General features: G+C 44.7%; 1 protein-coding gene across 1 annotated transcript in view; it reads left to right on the top strand.

Moving 5' to 3' along the window:
• Positions 1 to 18,526, top strand: part of LOC141100007 (uncharacterized) — a 70,691-nt gene that overhangs the window by 11,435 nt on the left and 40,730 nt on the right. Inside the window, exon 2 of the mRNA XM_073588176.1 lies at positions 13,560 to 13,628. Coding sequence (XP_073444277.1) covers positions 13,560 to 13,628 — 69 coding nt within the window. The remainder of the gene's footprint in view (positions 1 to 13,559; positions 13,629 to 18,526) is intronic.

Here is an 18,526-nt window from a genome sequence, read left to right as displayed (position 1 = left end):
TGTGGGCGTCCGCGGTAGCGACGCCGCACGCACGGTAGGTCTAGACGGACACCGACCCTGTGTCTTGGGCCCGAGTCTTGTGACCATATACCGTGCGTGCACACTGCTGAGACCTGTGGGGTCAACAGGCTTGGCATTTATGTTTATGCCTTAAGGTGCCTCTGTGAATATAACAGAGTACGCCCAGTGCACACCGGGTGACGTTCAACCCGTGTGCGATATACCGCCATATTGTGCGTCTGCTATTATATAGCAGCAGTATAACACCTCTGCACGGTGGACCCAGGGCGGCGAATGCACTTTTTATTATTTTATATTTAGTGCGTTCCGCCTTCCCTAACAATATCTGGTCCCAAATCGTTTTTATATATCCAGCATATATATAAAAGCATTACCTTACCTTTTCCCTGAATTATTTTTCTCCTGCCTCGCTTTCTCTGAGTTGATTCTGTGGCTAAAGCACCTGTGTCCAGCTTCATTGCTCAGCCCTGTGGAGGATCACTCCCATCATTTTGCACTTGCTGCACAAGCCACAGTCTGGAGACCTCTGGGAAAATGCTGGACGTCAGAAGTCTTCACTCCTGGGACGTCAGCACCTGGCTAGTTCTGGTCATGCCTGCCCAGGTGCCCAGGTATTGCCACATAGACTTGATACCGCATTCTCGTCTCCCAAAGGGGAGAATATTTAATCTCTATGGTCCTGAGCGTCAGGCCATGAAAGACTACATAGCAGACAGTTTACAAAAAGGGTTTATTAGACCATCCACCTCACCAGTTGGGGCCGGGTTCTTTTTTGTGGAAAAGAAAGATGGTGGTCTCAGACCTTGCATTGATTACCATAAGTTAAACGCGAACACTGTGAAAAAACAGTATCTGCTTCCACTCATACCTGATCTTTTTAATCAGCTGTTGGGAGCCCATTGGTTTACTAAGCTTGACCTCCGAGGAGCATATAATCTTGTCCGTATAAGAAAGGGAGATGAGTGGAAGACTGCGTTTAACACACCTCTCGTCCACTTTGAGTACCTCGTAATGCCATTCAGGCTCAGTAATACACCTTCAGTGTTTCAGAATTTTGTGAACGATATCTTCAGGGACATCTGTGGGGTATATGTAGTCGTTTATTTGGATGACATCCTGATTTATTCTGCTGACCTTATGACGCAAGTCCAACATGTCTGTTCTGACCTCCAGAGACTTAGAGAGCATTCTTTATTCGCCAAACTAGAGAAATGTGTTTTCATGGTTGAGGAGGTACAGTTTCTGGGATACATTGTGTTATGATTGAGTCACCAAGGAGGAAAAAACAAAGCACAAGCTCAGCCCAGAAAATCAGAGTGGTTGGAAACTAGCGGATTGCAGACCCCTAATCCTATCACACAACTAGCAGTAGCCGTGGAGTGTTCCTACGGTGATCCTAGACACCTCATCACAGCCGGAGATCTAAATAAGCCTAAAGAGAGAAAAGGGAAAAACTTTCTGCCCCAGAGCAGACCCCAAAGCAATAGGCAGCCCCCAACATATAATGACGGTGAAACGAGATGAAAACACTACCACAGATAGAAAGATAGGTTGCGCAAACGATGGGGCCCAAGCTAACTAAAAAGGACAGGACAGAAAAGATGCTGTCTGCAATCCGAGAAAACCCTGCTAAAAATATTACGAGCACAACTGATAAGCAAAAAGGACCCTGAAGTCACTAGACTTCAAACCCTGTTATGATTGAGTCACCGTAGGAGGCAAAAATAGAAATGCTAGCTAAGTCCAGAAAACCAGAGAAGTTGGCAGCTATCGGATTGCAGACCCCTGAACCTATCAACACAACTAGCAGTAGCCGTGGGGGGCTCCTACGATGCCCTAGGCCCCTCGATCACAGCCGGAGGACTACATAGCCTAAAGACAGAAAGGGAAATCTAAACTGCCCCAGAGCAGACCCCAAAGCAAAAGGCAGCCCCCCACATATAATGACGGTGAAGCAAGAAGAAAGAACAAAACACAGACAGAAAGATAGACTGAGCAAAGATGGGGCCCACGCTAGCTTAGATAGGAAAGGACAGGAAGGCTGCTGTCTGCAATCCGTGAAAAACCCTATGAAAATAAGAGCCAACCAACTGACAGTAAAAAAGGCCCTGAAGACGCTAGGCTTCAAAAAAGCTATGTCAGTACTCAGGAATATTCTGAAGACAGAGCAACAGGCAAAAGGAGATTCAGCTCACCCCAGCAGGGAATGGCAGAATCCAGAAAAGCAAGGAAAACAAAACACTAATGCAAAAAGGCAAAGCAGAAATCTTAGCTTTAGATGAGCAGGAATCAGACTGGTTTCCTAGAAGTCCACAGAGAAATCACCCGCAAGCCAGAAGGGCGTCGGCAGCCTTATATCCAGTCATTAACTCCACTCAGCCAGTCATCATCATCAGCCCCAGGTGTTTGACAATCAGGCTCACTACCTTTCTTCACCAGAAGAGGGAGTTCCTCGGGCCTCAGTAGTGAAGGGGAAAATGAACTCACAACAGTACCTCCCCCTTGAGGAGGGGTCACCGAACCCTCAACCACGCCACCAGGGCGATCAGGGTGAGCCCGATGAAAGGCACGCACCAATCTTTTGGCATGAATATCAGAGGCAGAGACCCAGGAATTATCCTCCTGACCATAACCCTTCCACTTAACCAAATACTGGAGTCTCCGTCTAGCCAGACGGGAATCCAGTACTTTCTCTACCTCATATTCCATGTTACCTTCAACCAATACAGGGTCTGGAGGTGCAATCCCCGGAACAACAGGTTCAACAAACCTCTTCAACAAAGATTTATGGAACACATTATGGATTTTAAATGTGACAGGAAGAGCCAAACGAAAAGAGACCGGATTAATAATCTCCAAAATCCTGTAAGGTCCAATAAATCTAGGCTTAAACTTAGGAGAAGCCACCTTCATAGCAATATTTTTTGATGATAACCACACCATATCACCAACCTTAAATTGGGGACCAATGGTCCTATGTCGGTTGGAAAACCGCTGGGCCTTTTCCTGGGAGAGAGATAACTTATCCACCACTTGGTCCCAGATCTGGTGCATTCTCTCCACCACAGTGTCAATCCCTGGGCAGGCAGAGGGCTCCACCTTCCCTGAAGAAAATCGAGGATGAAACCCAAAGTTACAAAAAAAAGGAGACATCAAAGTGGCAGAACTAGCTCTATTATTTAAAGCAAATTCGGCCAAGGGCAAAAATGAAACCCAATCATCCTGATCAGCAGAAATAAAACATCTCAAATATGACTCCAAGGTCTGGTTTGTTCTCTCTGTCTGCCCATTAGTCTGAGGGTGAAAAGCAGAGGAGAAGGACAACTGAATTCCCAGCTTGGAACAGAAAGTTCTCCAAAATCTAGACACAAACTGGACTCCTCTGTCAGATACAATGTTCTCAGGAATCCCGTGCAAGCGAACCACCTGTTGTAAAAACAGGGGCACCAATTCAGAGGAAGACGGCAACTTAGGGAGTGGTACAAGATGAACCATCTTAGAGAACCTATCACAAATCACCCAAATAACAGTCATCCTTTGAGAGACAGGCATATCAGAGATGAAATCCATTGAAATATGGGTCCATGGCCTCTTGGGGACAGGCAAAGGCATCAACAACCCACTAGAGCGAGAACACGATTTAGACCGGGAGCACGTCCCACAGGACTGCACAAAATTCCTGACATCACGAGACAAGGAGGGCCACCAAAAAGACCGACTCACCAGATCTCTAGTACCAAAAGTACCTGGATGACCAGCCAAAGCAGAGCAATGAACTTCAGACATCACTCTCTTCTTCCACTGGTCAGGAACATACAACTTTCCACTGGGACAACGCTCAGGTTTGTCCTCCTGGAACTCTTCCAGAGCACATCTCAAATCGGGCGAGATGGCAGAAAGAACTACCCCTTCGCCTAAGATGGTAGCAGGCTTGGGCACCACAGGAGAATCAGCAAAGAAGCTCCTAGAGAGGGCGTCAGCCTTGACATTCTTAGTTCCAGGAACAAAAGAAACCACAAAATCAAAACGTGTAAAAAACAAGGCCCACCTAGCCTGTCTAGGGTTCAAGCGCTTAGCCGACTCCAGGTAAATCAAATTCTTGAGGTCAGTGAGGACCACGACTTGATGCTTAGCTCCCTCCAACCAATGTCTCCACTCCTCAAATGCCCATTTCATGGCTAACAGTTCCCGATTCCCCACATCATAGTTACGTTCAGATGGAGAGAACTTTCGGGAAAAGAAAGCACAGGGATTCATTTTAGATGTTACAGGATCCTTTTGGGACAAAACAGCTCCTGCACCAATCTCAGAAGCATCCACCTCTACCTGGAACGGAAGTGAGACATCAGGTTGCCGCAAAACCGGGGCGGAGGTGAATCTTCGCTTCAGCTCCTGAAAGGAAGAAACAGCCTCCGGAGACCAATTTAACACATCAGCACCCTTCTTAGTCAAATCAGTCAATGGCTTGGCAATACTAGAAAATTTTGCTATAAATTTCCGATAAAAATTAGCAAAACCCAAAAACTTCTGGAGGGCCTTCAAAGAAGTGGGCTGAACCCAATCGTAAATGGCCTGTACCTTGGCCGGGTCCATTTCAATAGTTGACGGGGACAAAATAAATCCCAAAAAAGAAATCCTCTGTACTCCAAAAAGGCATTTAGATCCTTTGACTTACAGGGAATTCTCCCTCAAGATCCGGAACACAGTCCGAATATGTTCCACATGAGAATCCCAATCCTTGGAGAAGATCAAAATATCATCCAGATAGATAATCAAAAATTTATCGACAAAATCTCGGAAAATATCGTTCATGAAGCACTGGAAGACAGAAAGGGCATTAGTGAGCCCAAAAGGCATCACCAGGTACTCAAAATGTCCCTCCGGAGTATTAAACGCCGTCTTCCATTCATCTCCATGCTTAATGCGAATAAGATTATACGCCCCCCTAAGGTCAAGCTTGGTAAACCAGCAAGCACCTTTAACTCTGGAGAATAGATCAGAAATCAGGGGTAACGGATACTGATATTTAACAGTAATTTTGTTGAGAGCACGATAATCAATACAAGGTCTTAATGATCCATCCTTTTTGGCTACAAAAAAAACCTGTCACCTAAGGGTGACGAGGATGGTCTAATATGACCCTTCTCCAACGCCTCCTTAATATAGGATCGCATAGCCTCGTGCTCGGGTACAGATAAATTGAAGAGCCGACCCTTGGGAAATTTACACCCCGGGCTCAGTTCAATAGCACAGTCATAACTCCTATGAGGAGGCAGAGACGCAGACTCATTCTCACTAAATACATCATAAAAGTCCGCCAAATAATCAGGAACTTCATGCGACTGAGGAGAGGTGGAAAACACCGGAGCCTCACTAAAGGCACACCGACAAACCCAACTCACCACAGACACAGATTTCCAATCCAAAACTGGATTATGAATTTGTAACCAGGGAAACCCCAGAACAATAGTATCATGCAGATTATGTAACACCAAAAACCTGCAATTTTCTTGATGGTCTGGGGCGACCCGCATTACCACCTGGGTCCAAAACTGAGGTTTATTTTTAGCCAAAGGAGTAGCATCAATCCCCCTCAAAGGGATAGGCGTCTGCAGAGGTGTCATCGGAAATCCACAACGTTTAGGAAAATCCAAGTCCATTAGGTTTAGAGCTGCTCCCGAATCCACAAAAGCCTTGGCGGAAAATGTGGACAGGGAGCAGATCAGAGTAATAGCCAAAAGAAACTTAGGTTGAACACCACCAACAGAAAACGTGTGTGCAAAGCGTTTCTCGCGTTTAGGACAGACAGAAATAATATGCGAGGCATCTCCACAGAAAAAACACAACTTATTACGCCTTCTGAACTCCTGACGCTGCTCTCTGGAAAAAACTCTATCACATTGCATAGGTTCAGACATCTGTTCAACAGGTGGCAACACCTCTCGTGAAGCTCTGCGTTCGCGTAAACGTCGATCAACCTGAATGGCTAAAGACATAGAATCGTCAAGACCAGAGGGAACAGGAAATCCCACCATAGCATCCTTTATGGCTTCTGACAACCCCTTCCGAAAGAGAGCAGCCAAGGCATTATCATTCTAGGTAGTAAGTACTGCCCACTTTCGGAATTTTTGACAGTACAATTCTGCAGAATCACGACCCTGGTTCAATGCCAGCAGGGTCTTTTCAGCCTGATCAATGGCATTAGGTTTGTCATACAACAACCCCAAGGCCTGAAAAAATGCGTTCACATTAGTCAGAATAGGATCATCTGGTTTCAAAGAAAACGCCCAATCCTGGGGATCGCCACGCAGCAAAGAGATGACAATTTTAACAGCTGCGCGGAGCTCCCTGACGAGTTAGGCTTCAAGGCAAAAAATAATTTACAATTATTTTTGAAATTCAAAAATTTAGACCGATCCCCAAAAAATACATCAGGTGTAGGAATCCTTGGTTCAGCAGCATGTGAATGAGCAAGGTAGGCGGAAATTCCCCGCACTTCCGCAGCGAGCTGCTCCACACGATCAGACAATTGCTTTATCTCCATTGAGAGAAAAAAAAAATTCCCCCTACGGCCTCAGAGATATTGAGGAAAAAATATACACACCCTTTTTTTTTTTTTTTTTATACAATTCTTTCCTGCTATTGAGTACCCTAGAATCTGCGGTATGGCGGGTGATTCTGTTATGATTGAGTCACCGTAGGAGGCAAAAATAGAAATGCTAGCTAAGTCCAGAAAACCAGAGAAGTTGGCAGCTATCGGATTGCAGACCCCTGAACCTATCAACACAACTAGCAGTAGCCGTGGGGGGCTCCTACGATGCCCTAGGCCCCTCGATCACAGCCGGAGGACTACATAGCCTAAATACAGAAAGGGAAATCTAAACTGCCCCAGAGCAGACCCCAAAGCAAAAGGCAGCCCCCCACATATAATGACGGTGAAGCAAGAAGAAAGAACAAAACACAGACAGAAAGATAGACTGAGCAAAGATGGGGCCCACGCTAGGTTAGATAGGAAAGGACAGGAAGGCTGCTGTCTGCAATCCGTGAAAAACCCTATGAAAATAAGAGCCAACCAACTGACAGTAAAAAAGGCCCTGAAGATGCTAGGCTTCAAAAAAGCTATGTCAGTACTCAGGAATATTCTGAAGACAGAGCAACAGGCAAAAGGAGATTCAGCTCACCCCAGCAGGGAATGGCAGAATCCAGAAAAGCAAGGAAAACAAAACACTAATGCAAAAAGGCAAAGCAGAAATCTTAGCTTTAGATGAGCAGGAATCAGACTGGTTTCCTAGAAGTCCACAGAGAAATCACCCGCAAGCCAGAAGGGCGTCGGCAGCCTTATATCCAGTCATTAACTCCACTCAGCCAGTCATCATCATCAGCCCCAGGTGTTTGACAATCAGGCTCACTACCTTTCTTCACCAGAAGAGGGAGTTCCTCGGGCATCAGTAGTGAAGGGGAAAATGAACTCACAACAAAACCCTATATCAGCACTCAGAATATTCTGAAAGCAGAGCAAAAGAGAACACTGATCAAGGAATAAGAATCCAGAACATCCCTGGCCGGGGATTGCTGAACTCAAAAAACAAGGTGAACAAAACCAAAACTAATACGTTCAATAGCAGAGCAAAAACTTATCTTGGGGAAGCAGGAATCAGACTGGTCTCTAAGAATCCAGCAGAGAAATCACCAGCCACTCAGAAGGGCGTCAGCTGCCTAATATTCAATCTGAAGTTCCTGTTACCCAGTCACAATCCACCTGATCAGGTGTTTGATTTCTTTCATCCAAATCAGCCTCACTACCTTCCTTCACCAGCAGAGGGAGATCCTCGGACACAAAAGGTGAATGTACAGATGAGCTCACAACACATTGTGTCAGCTAAAGGGTTTCACATGGATCCTGCTAAGATCCAAACCAATAAGGAATTTCTAAAGGCGCTGCAGCGATTTCTAGGTTTCACCAATTACTATCGTAAATTCATTAAAGGTTTTTCTGAGATAGCCAAACCGCTCACTGATTTGACTCGGAACGGGGTGGATGTGGTTAACTGGAAGCCTAAAGCACTTCATGCATTTTCTGTGTTAAAGGAATGTTTCTCCTCTAACCCGATATTGGTTCAGCCTGATCTGGACCGCCCCTTTATTGTAGAGGTAGATGCCTCTGAAGTTGGAGTAGGAGCAGTGCTATCGCAAGGCACTGCATCCCTCACTCAACTTCGTCCATGTGCCTTCTTTTCCCGAAAATTCTCTTCCACCGAGAGGAATTATGATATAGGTAATCGGGAACTACTGGCAATCAAATGGGCCTTCAAGGAATGGCGCCACTTCCTCGAAGGTGCCAAACATAAGATTACCGTAACTACTGACCACAAGAACCTGACCTACTTGGAGTCAGCAAAAAGACTGAATCCTAGACAGGCAAGCTGGTCCTTGTTCTTCTCTAGATTTGATTTTGTGATTAGTTTCCGACCAGGTACTAAGGATGTAAGGGCTGATACCCTTTCTCGAAGTTTTTGCTCCTCACAGGTCGAGGACTCTGAACCGAATCTGAATCCAATATTAACTAATGGGATTGTTATTTCGGCTGTGTCTTTTGATCTTCTGGAAGAAATCCGTAGATCCCCAGAACAAGCCCCTGACACTGCTCCTCCCCAAAAATTGCTTGTTTCGGCCACATTCCGCCTTGAAGTTCTGAAGGAATCGCGTGATTCTGTACTTGCAGGGCATCCAGGTATCAAAAACACCATCAGACTTGTAAACAGGAATTTTTGGTGGCCAACTATACTGTAAGGACTATGTACTGGCTTGTGAAACCTGTGCCCGTGCTAAGTCTACCCATAATTGCCCTGCCGGGTGGCTCCAGTCCTTGCCTACCCATGAGGGTCCTTGGACTCATATCTCCATGGACTTTATTACTGACTTACCGCTCTCAGAAGGGAAGACGGGTATCTGGGTGGTGTTGGATAGATTCAGTAAGCAGAGTCATTTTGTTCCTCTGTCTGGATTACCTTATTCTGAGACCCTGAGCAAACTGTTCATTACTCATGTTGTACGACTGCATGGTGCTACTGTGAATATTGTGTCCGACAGGGGTACCCAGTTCATTTCAAAATTTTGGAGGGCATTCTGTAAATGAATTGGAATTGAATTGTCCTTCTCCTCTGCCTATCACCCTGAAACCAATGGTCAAACCGAGCGCACCAACCAAGCACTTGAACAGTACCTCCATTGTTATGTCTCTGAGCATCAGTCCGATTGGGTGGAACACCTGCCGTTAGCAGAGTTTGCCATGCTCAGTAACAGGCGTCCATCAAGACTACCCCTTTTTACTGTAATCATGGGCTGCACCCACGCTTTGGTTCATTCTCTTCTAAGATGTCAGAGCTCCCTGAGGTAGAAAGATCCATACATCAGTTAAAAATTATCTGGTCAACGTAAACTTAAAAGGGGCTCAGGCTAGACAAGCTTCTTCAGCTAATAGAAGGCGCTCCAAGGGCCCGCACCTGGGAGTTAGAGACAAAGTCTGGCTTTCTACCAGGAATATTAAGCTTAAAGTGCCGTCTGCCAAACTGGGTCCCAGATTTATTGGCCCATATGAAATCATTGAGGTGATTAACCCAGTAGCCTTTCGTCTGAAACTCCCTCAAACATTTAAACAGTCTAATGTATTCAATAAGTCCCTTCTCAAATTGTACTGCTTTCCGATTCATCCTGTCCAGTGCCCTCCTCCTCCTGTTTTGGTCGGGGGTGCCTTGTAATACGAAGTACAAGGAATCCTTGTCTCCCGCTTAGTGAGAGGATCCATGCAGTATCTGGTGCACTGGAAGGGCTACGGTCTAGAGGAAAGGTCCTGGGTGCCTGCCAGTAACATTCATGCCAAGGGTTTGATCAGGAAGTTTCATCTCCTTCATCCCAACAAACTGGGTTTTGAGGGTCCGGAGGCCCCTCTTAGAAGGGGGGTACTGTCACGTCGCTGTCGGACTCTGAGGCTGGTGTTCCTGTCTCGGCAACTGGGAGGCGCTGGACTGTTACGTCGCCATCAGACTCGGGGGCTGGTGTTCCTGCTTCGGCCACTGGGAGGCGCCGGACTCCTTCGACTGGTGGTGCTGGCGATAGGAGGGCTATGTCCTCATGTGGTCCTGCTCCTTTGACACATGCCTCTGTCATTGGGCATCGCCGTGTTTCTCCTGTGGGTGATGGTGGTGACAGAGAAGGGGCCCCTGTGCAGACATCTGGTGGGTGCAGGCTTCGTTCTTCTGTCAGAGGTGAAGGGGTTGGTGCATCGCCATCTGGCCTGGTTCTGGGGGCGGTCCAGATTAGGTCATCAGGCTTTGAGCCTGTGAGGGATAGCCTTATCCTTCAAATACTTTGGAGCCTGTCCTGCAGGCCGCCAGATATAGTCTTGGTTTCCCCAGTGTGCTAGTGTTTAAATTGCTATTTTTGACTTTGACCTTAGCCTGGATTTCTGACCCTTCTACAGCCTGCCGATTTTGTACTTTTGCTGCTCTCCTAGTTTTTTTACTCTGACCTTAGCCTGGATTTTTGACCCTTCTTCAGCCTGCCGATTTTATACCTCTGTTGCCCGCCCGGTTTTGACTTGGACTCCTGACTACACTTTCGATCCCGTTTATTAATCCCTTCCTGGTGACCGTTCTGCTCTGGTCCGCTGCTCTCATAGGGAGCTACCTCTTGGGCTCTGCTGTAATTCCTGATCCCTGTATAGGGGTAAAGGGTTTCGGGGTTTCTCGGGGTGCTGTCTTACTTGCAGCTCAGACTCGCACCAGTGACATTAAGCCAGGTTAATAATGGAGTGATGTCAATAAGACACCTATCCATTATTAATCCAATAGTAGTAAACGGTTAAAAAGACATACACACATTAATTAAAAATTATTTTGATGAAATAATGATGCACAGTTTTTGACCATTTTTGACCAAATTTATTATGCTGCCAATCCAACTGAAGCCATTGTTCTCCTGTAATAAAAATTTAAAATAAAAAAACAACAATATCCATACCTCTCCGCAGTTCAATCAGGTCTCCCGCTGCAATCATCACAAGGGGTTAACTAGTTTACAACCGGGACCGGTGCTAATGCTATCGACCCGGCTGTAAACCACTGCAGAATGAATGAAATCATGTCTGCGCAGGCTACCTGGCTGACCGGGGATGAACTCATAAGCGTGGGAAAGTTTCTGAACTTTTTCCCACGTTCCTGAGTTCACCTCAGGTTGGCCGGGGACTAGACGCAGCCTCAGTGACATCAGTGGTAGTCAGTAAGATGCGCCTTTTCTGGGCTGGCTGGGGGCAGATGTTTGTATCCGGGGGGGTGCAATAACCATAGTCCCTTCCTAGGCTATTAATATCTGCCCTCAGTCACTGGCTTTACCTCTGGCAGAGAAAATACTTCGGGGGCCTACACAATTTTTTTCCGTGATTATAGCCTTAAATTTAACCCCTAGAGTTCCAAATTTTTCCTAACACAAACTAATAAATTTATTAAACACTGACATATATAAATGGTTTTGATATGCCATAGTTTACTATATGTTAACCATGTGTCATATCATGTTGGATTCTGTAATGATTTTACAGAAGCCAACAATTGATTTAGTGGCTATTATGCTGCGTAGAACTCTATGAACTATAAATATATATATGTGTCTCAATATATATATATATATAGCATATATATGTATATATTCTATGTGTATGTATCTATTCTTTCATTTCTGTTTTAACCTGTCATTAGGATCCATTATATGTCCATTTTGTTAGCTGGCAAGCAAATCTCGCAATATGGATGCAAAACGGATGTCACACGGATGTCACATGGATGCTTAGATGCGAGAAAATCGCATCCTCGCATTGCACACGGATGACATATGGATCACTGTTCATGAAACATTTTTGCGATTCTTGTCCGTGAAAAACGGACCGATTTTTTTTTTTTTATATGTTGTGTGTGACTCCAACCTAAAGCTCAACTGTGGAATAGTTTTTGGTAGATTTCTCTACCTTTCTTTATATTTATAAATTTTCTTAATGCTTTGAAATGACCGTGCACAGAGCAGAATGTAAAGATCCATTCACACAAACCGACCAGTGGCACGAGATATGACTGTTGATCGGTAAACTTTTACCAATCGGGCTACATTTAAATGCCTCTTTATAAAGACAAACCAAAGTAAATGATGTACACTGAGTGATGTATAGATCTATACTAGATTGCTTAGTGCGCATAGGCTGCTATGGTTCTCGGCAGTGTGAGTCCTGTTTACACAGACCAATGCGCCCCCAGAAACGATTATCTTTTACTCTGCATAAAAGATCAAAAAGATAATTTCACCAGATTAGCGAGTGTGTTGCTCGTTCATAGGGTGATTGGCAGCCTGTTTATGCAGCAATATAATAGTTTTTAACAACACTCGTTCACGATTTTCTCGCAGTATAAACACCCCTTAACATATACCATATGCAACTGACAGCAGGGGTAGCTGCGGACAAATGATAAATTACGGGTGCTACTCATGAAAAAATGTCTCTTGTAATTTTCAGTTGACAGTAAAAGGGGTTTTACACATAGCAATATCGCTAAAGCATCACCGATTTGGTAACGCTGCAGCGATATCACTATGCATGATACTTACCTCCAACCCGCTGTCTGTTGGTGATCGCGCAGCTCCATTTCTCGTCGGGCGCTTCCTGCTGGCACCGACGAGCGACATGTGGGCGCGGACGGGAGGACGTCAGGATTGCCGCGTCTGAAAGGTAAGTATCGTTCGCTGTATCGCTGCTGTATCGCTGTGAGATCTGCCTGTGTGGCAGCTCACTAGCGATCATTTAGAGATGCACCAGCGATCCTGACCAGGTCGTGTCGTTGTCGGGATCGCTGGTGCATCGCTAAATGTAAAGGGGCCTTAAAGCTCTCTCTGGTGCCATGCAGTAGTGTTTTGCATAAAGTGAATAATACCCTGCTGATGATGTGATGAGGGCTTGTCCACCATTGTGCAACCCCGGCTAAATCAATTCATGAACCCAATTAAAATAAAAGCAATTGTTATTCATCTCCCACAGCGGTGTTCTTCCAGTGATGTTGGTGCTGTTGTTGACATGATATTGTTGGGTCACGTGTGGACCACCCTTTTAATACTAACATGGTGGTTCTTATAAATTTGGTACAAATGCACACAAGGGCTGAAGAGACATGTTGTTTTTTCATGGATTATGACCTGGTCAACTCGGCTCAGAATATTAGGATAGAAATGCATGGCATCTTCTTCCATGTGTCTCAGGAGCCCACCAGGAGGGGAGAATAGTGGATTGGTAGCTAATATGTTGCGTGTGTCCTACTCCTGCTATCTTGGACTGGCTCCAAGTGAATGTGGCATGCTAACTGCACACTAAGCTTGACAAGTCTAGAGCATGTTAACTGAGATGCCATGGGACCTCTGTCTAGTTTGGTGGCACATGGCATCTACCAACCTTTTGCTTGTTTCTGAAACCAAACTTTAAATCTATTTCTTTTTGCTTACAGCTGTGACTGATACAACATCTGCAACCCTCAACAACACCGAACATGTAAAAAGCCATGTAACAGATACAGGTAAGAACTAGTTCCATATCTGGCACATTAAAGTAAATGTAATAAAGAGTTAGAAATTTAATGGTATTTTCTTATAGGCAGCGGAAGGCGACTGGTTAAGCCCTAATCCTGTCTACACTTCCAGAATACAGCTCCTTCTCTACTGAATAACAGTGGGATCAGTAGAGATGAGAAAATTTGTTTGGATTTTGTCTCTGAATCTGATTTTGACATATTCGGGCCATATTCAACCACTATTCGTGCTGAATGTATGTCTTATGATCGGTTCAGAACATATTCGGTAATTTCTACCCCCATTAACTCTAATGACGTTCGGCTGTGTTCGACGGATATTGCAAAAGCAATATTCGATTCTGATCGTATTCGGAACCGAAATTTGCTCTAGGGATCAGACCTATTTTCTACTTTCAGGTGCTTTTTTTTATTATTAACGTTCTGATTTCGTAGCATACGACATGGTAAATAGTGAGTGTAGATTTGCGGACTTCAGTGTCTCAGACAAGAAATAAATCATTGTTACCAGTTGGTTTCCTCCAAGCTCCACTCTTAGGACTCACATTGGTGAGGAGCATCCGATGATTCTTCATGCAAGAGAATCGGATGCTATATACCAATGACCCTTGGATCAAACTCTGCCTCGAGCATGAGGCGAGTGTAAATTTACTGTGATCCTTTTCTCTAACATGTGAGAATTGGATCACAGGTGCCGAGAAGGTGGAGAACTTAATTTCTCCATCTTCTCCATTCTGTGAGTCGGTGTATATCAGACTGTTCTTGGATGACATCTGCTGCTCATATGCTCTCACATTTTTCTAGTCATTGGGCAATCTGTTTTTCCTGCATCAGTGATGATGGATCGACATTGACTTGTGACTGCTGCAGCCAATTGCCACCTTCAGCAGTGATCTCCAAGGTGGATCCACAGCTACAGCTGTGATTGGCTTCAGCATTCACGTCATTTCAAAGCAGCATCACTGGATCAGGAAAAAAGCTGGGGATATACCAATAAAGTATAAATTTTGGAGCCACGGAGGATCGGTAAGGTGAGTATAATTTGTTTTGTTATTCTATAGCAAATTCATTCACAAGTTTTATAAAGTCAAAGTTGAGCTGTAGAATATCTGATTTGACACTGAAAGTTGTCAAATGCACTTAATAGAGAAACATTTATTAATTTTACTCATTTATATAGAGTATACTGTATATATTATATTAGTATATATTAATTCCCCAGTGCTTTACATACATTATTGGCACTGTCCCTGATGAGGCTCACAATTTAATTTCCCTATCAATATGTCTTTGGAGTGTGGGAGGAAACCGGAGAACCAGGAGGAAACCCACGCAAAACACGGGGAGAACATACAAACTCCTTGCAGATGTTTTCCTTGGTGGGATTTGAACCCAGGACCCCAGCGCTGCAAGGCTACAGTGCTAACCACCGAGCCACTGTGCCACCCTCATATGTTGTGATATTGCCAGTGGCCTCTGAGAATTGAGGCATACTGGGGTAACTTGACTTAAAAATTAAATGGTGAAAAAACACACCAAGGTTTGTATAGAGTGAAGCAGACAGGACATATTGAAGTCAATCAGGATAGTCTGATAGAGATTTCAAAAGCAAATGAGGCAGTGATGCTTTAAGTGCAAAATAGCATATAATACATGTAAAAAACAAAAACGGGAGGGATGGAAGAAGCACCAGGTTTCGGGACTATCCCACGAATGGACCACTAGAAAACATTGGAAAGCCAAACGAGGTTCAAGGGAGATAAAAGATCAGTAGTGTTGAGCATTCCGATACCGCAAGTATCGGGTATCGGCCGATACTTGCTGTATCGGAATTCCGATACCGACTTCCGATATTTATTCAATATCGGAAGTCGGCATCGGAATCGGAAGTTCAGTTGATTGACAGCCTGACGTCATCATGATGCGCGGTGTGTAGTATATACACTCACTGGCCACTTTATTAGGTACACCATGCTAGTAAGGGGTTGGACCCCCTTTTGCCTTCAGAACTGCCTCAATTCTTCGTGGCAGAGATTCAACAAGGTGCTGGAAGCATTCCTCAGAGATTTTGGACCATATTGACATGATGGCATCACACAGTTGGCGCAGATTTGTCGGCTGCACATCCCTGATGCGAATCTCCCGTTCCACCTCATCCCAAAGATGCTCTATTGGATTGAGATCTGGTGACTGAGGAGGCCATTTGAGTACAGTGAACTCATTGTCATGTTCAAGAAACCAATCTGAGATGATTCGAGCTTTATGACATGGCGCATTATCCTGCTGAAAGTAGCCATCAGATGTTGGGTACATTGTGGTAATAAAGGGATGGACATGGTCAGCAACAATACTCAGGTAGGCTGTGGCGTTGCAACGATGCTCAATTGGTACCAAGGGGCCCAAAGAGTGCCAAGAAAAAATTCCCCACACCATGACACCACCACCACCAGCCTGAACCGTTGATACAAGGCAGGATGGATCCATGCTTTCATGTTGTTTACGCCAAATTCTGACCCTACCATCCGAATGTCGCAGCAGAAATCGAGACTCATCAGACCAGGCAACGTTTTTCCAATCTTCTACTGTCCAATTTCGATGAGCTTGTGCAAATTGTAGCCTCAGTTTCCTGTTCTTAGCTGAGAGGAGTGGTACCCAGTGTGGTCTTCTGCTGCTGTAGCCCATCTGCCTCAAAGTTCGACGCACTGTGCGTTCAGAGATGCTCTTCTGCCTACCTTGGTTGTAACGGGTGGCAATTTGAGTCACTGTTGCCTTTCAATCAGCTCGAACCAGTCTGCCCATTCTCCTCTGACCTCTGGCATCAACAAGGCATTTCCGGCCACAGAACTGCCGCTCACTGTTTTTTTTTTCTTTTTCGGACCATTCTCTGTAAACCCTAGAGATGGTTGTGCGTGAAAATCCCAGTAGATCAGCAGTTTCTGAAATTCTCAGACCAGCCCTTCTGGCACCAACAATCATGCCACGTTCAAAGGCACTCAAATCACCTTTCTTCCCCATACTGATGCTCGGTTTGAACTGCAGGAGATTGTCTTGACCATGTCTACATGCCTAAATGCACTGAGTTGCCGCCATGTGATTGGCTGATTAGAAATTAAGTCTTAACACACAGTTGGACAGGTGTACCTAATAAAGTGGCCAGTGAGTGTATGTAGTATGTATGTATGTAGTATGTATGTAGTATGTATGTAGCATGTAGTATGTATGTAGCATGCATGTAGTATGTATGTAGTATGTATGTAGTATGTATGTAGCATGCATGTAGTATATATGTGTTATGTATGTAGTATGTATGTATATATGTAGTATGTATGTTGCATGTAGTATATATGTAGTATGCATGTTGCATGCATGTAGTATATATGTAGTATGCATGTTGCATGTAGTATATATGTAGTATGCATGTTGCATGCATGTAGTATATATGTAGCATGCAGTATGTATGTAGTATATATGTAGTATGTATGTTGCATGTAGTATATATGTAGTATGTATGTTGCATGCATGTAGTATATATGTAGCATGCAGTATGTATGTAGTATATATGTAGTATGTATGTTGCATGTAGTATATATGTAGCATGTAGTATGTATGTTGCATGCATGTAGTATATATGTAGTATGCATGTTGCATGTAGTATATATGTAGTATGCATGTTGCATGCATGTAGTATATATGTAGCATGCAGTATGTATGTAGTATATATGTAGTATGTATGTTGCATGTAGTATATATGTAGTATGCATGTTGCATGCATGTAGTATATATGTAGCATGCAGTATGTATGTAGTATATATGTAGTATGTATGTTGCATGTAGTATATATGTAGCATGTAGTATGTATGTTGCATGCATGTAGTATATATGTAGTATGCATGTTGCATGCATGTAGTATATATGTAGTATGTATGTTGCATGTAGTATATATGTAGTATGAATGTAGCATGTATGTAGTATGTAGTATGAATGTAGCATGTATGTAGTATGCATGTTGTATGTATGTAGCATGTAATTTTTTTTTTTTTTTTTTTTAACATTTAACACATTAGCCGGATGATGGGACTACTACTGTCCCATCATTGGCTAATGTGTCAATCACTGTCATGGTAGCAGGCATCGCCCGATGGGACTTGTAGTCCCATCGGACGATGCCTGCACAGACCCCCGAAGCCTGCACAGCCCCCCGGCAGGCCGGCACAGCCCCCCGGAGCCTGCACAGCCCCCCAGCAGGCCGGCACAGCCCCCCGGCAGGCCGGCACAGCCCCCCGGAGCCTGCACAGCCCCCCGGCAGGCCGGCACAGCCCCCCGGCAGGCCGGCACAGACCACCGGAGCCTGCACAGCCCCCCGGCAGGCCGGCACAGACCACCGGAGCCTGCACAGACCCCCTGGCAGGCCGGCACAGCCCCCCGAAAGGCCCGTACAGACCCCAGAGAGGCTGTACAAGGGAAAAACAGGATTTTTCTTATTCCGATACCGGAAGTCCCATAGACTTGAATGGGACTTCCGGTATCGGAATCGGCGATACCGATACTTTTTTTTAAGATCGGCCGATCCATTCCGATCCGATACTTTGAAGTATCGGACGGTATCGCTCAACTCTAAAGATCAGAGATTCCATGAGACCAGCACATTCAAAAGAGAGCACATAAGATTTAACACAGACCTCACATCTTATTACTGTGACATGTCAACCATATGCCTATAATGTTGCCTGATTCTGTGCATCTGCGGAAGGAGTTTATAGGGGTATATCTGGACTTCATGCACATTTTGATGGAAGAGATTCGACTTAAAACTTTTTTTGCTACTTCCATTGTTTCGATACTAAGAGAGCACTGTGAAATGATGAACCAAAGAGAGACCCAACATG

Source organism: Dendrobates tinctorius, unplaced genomic scaffold (assembly GCF_039654945.1).
Source record: "Dendrobates tinctorius isolate UK_male_01 unplaced genomic scaffold, ASM3965494v1 ptg000103l, whole genome shotgun sequence".
Classification (NCBI taxonomy): Eukaryota; Metazoa; Chordata; class Amphibia; order Anura; family Dendrobatidae; genus Dendrobates; species Dendrobates tinctorius.
The sequence above is the reverse complement of the archived record's forward strand: the minus strand, read 5'-3'. Positions and strand labels throughout refer to the sequence as shown.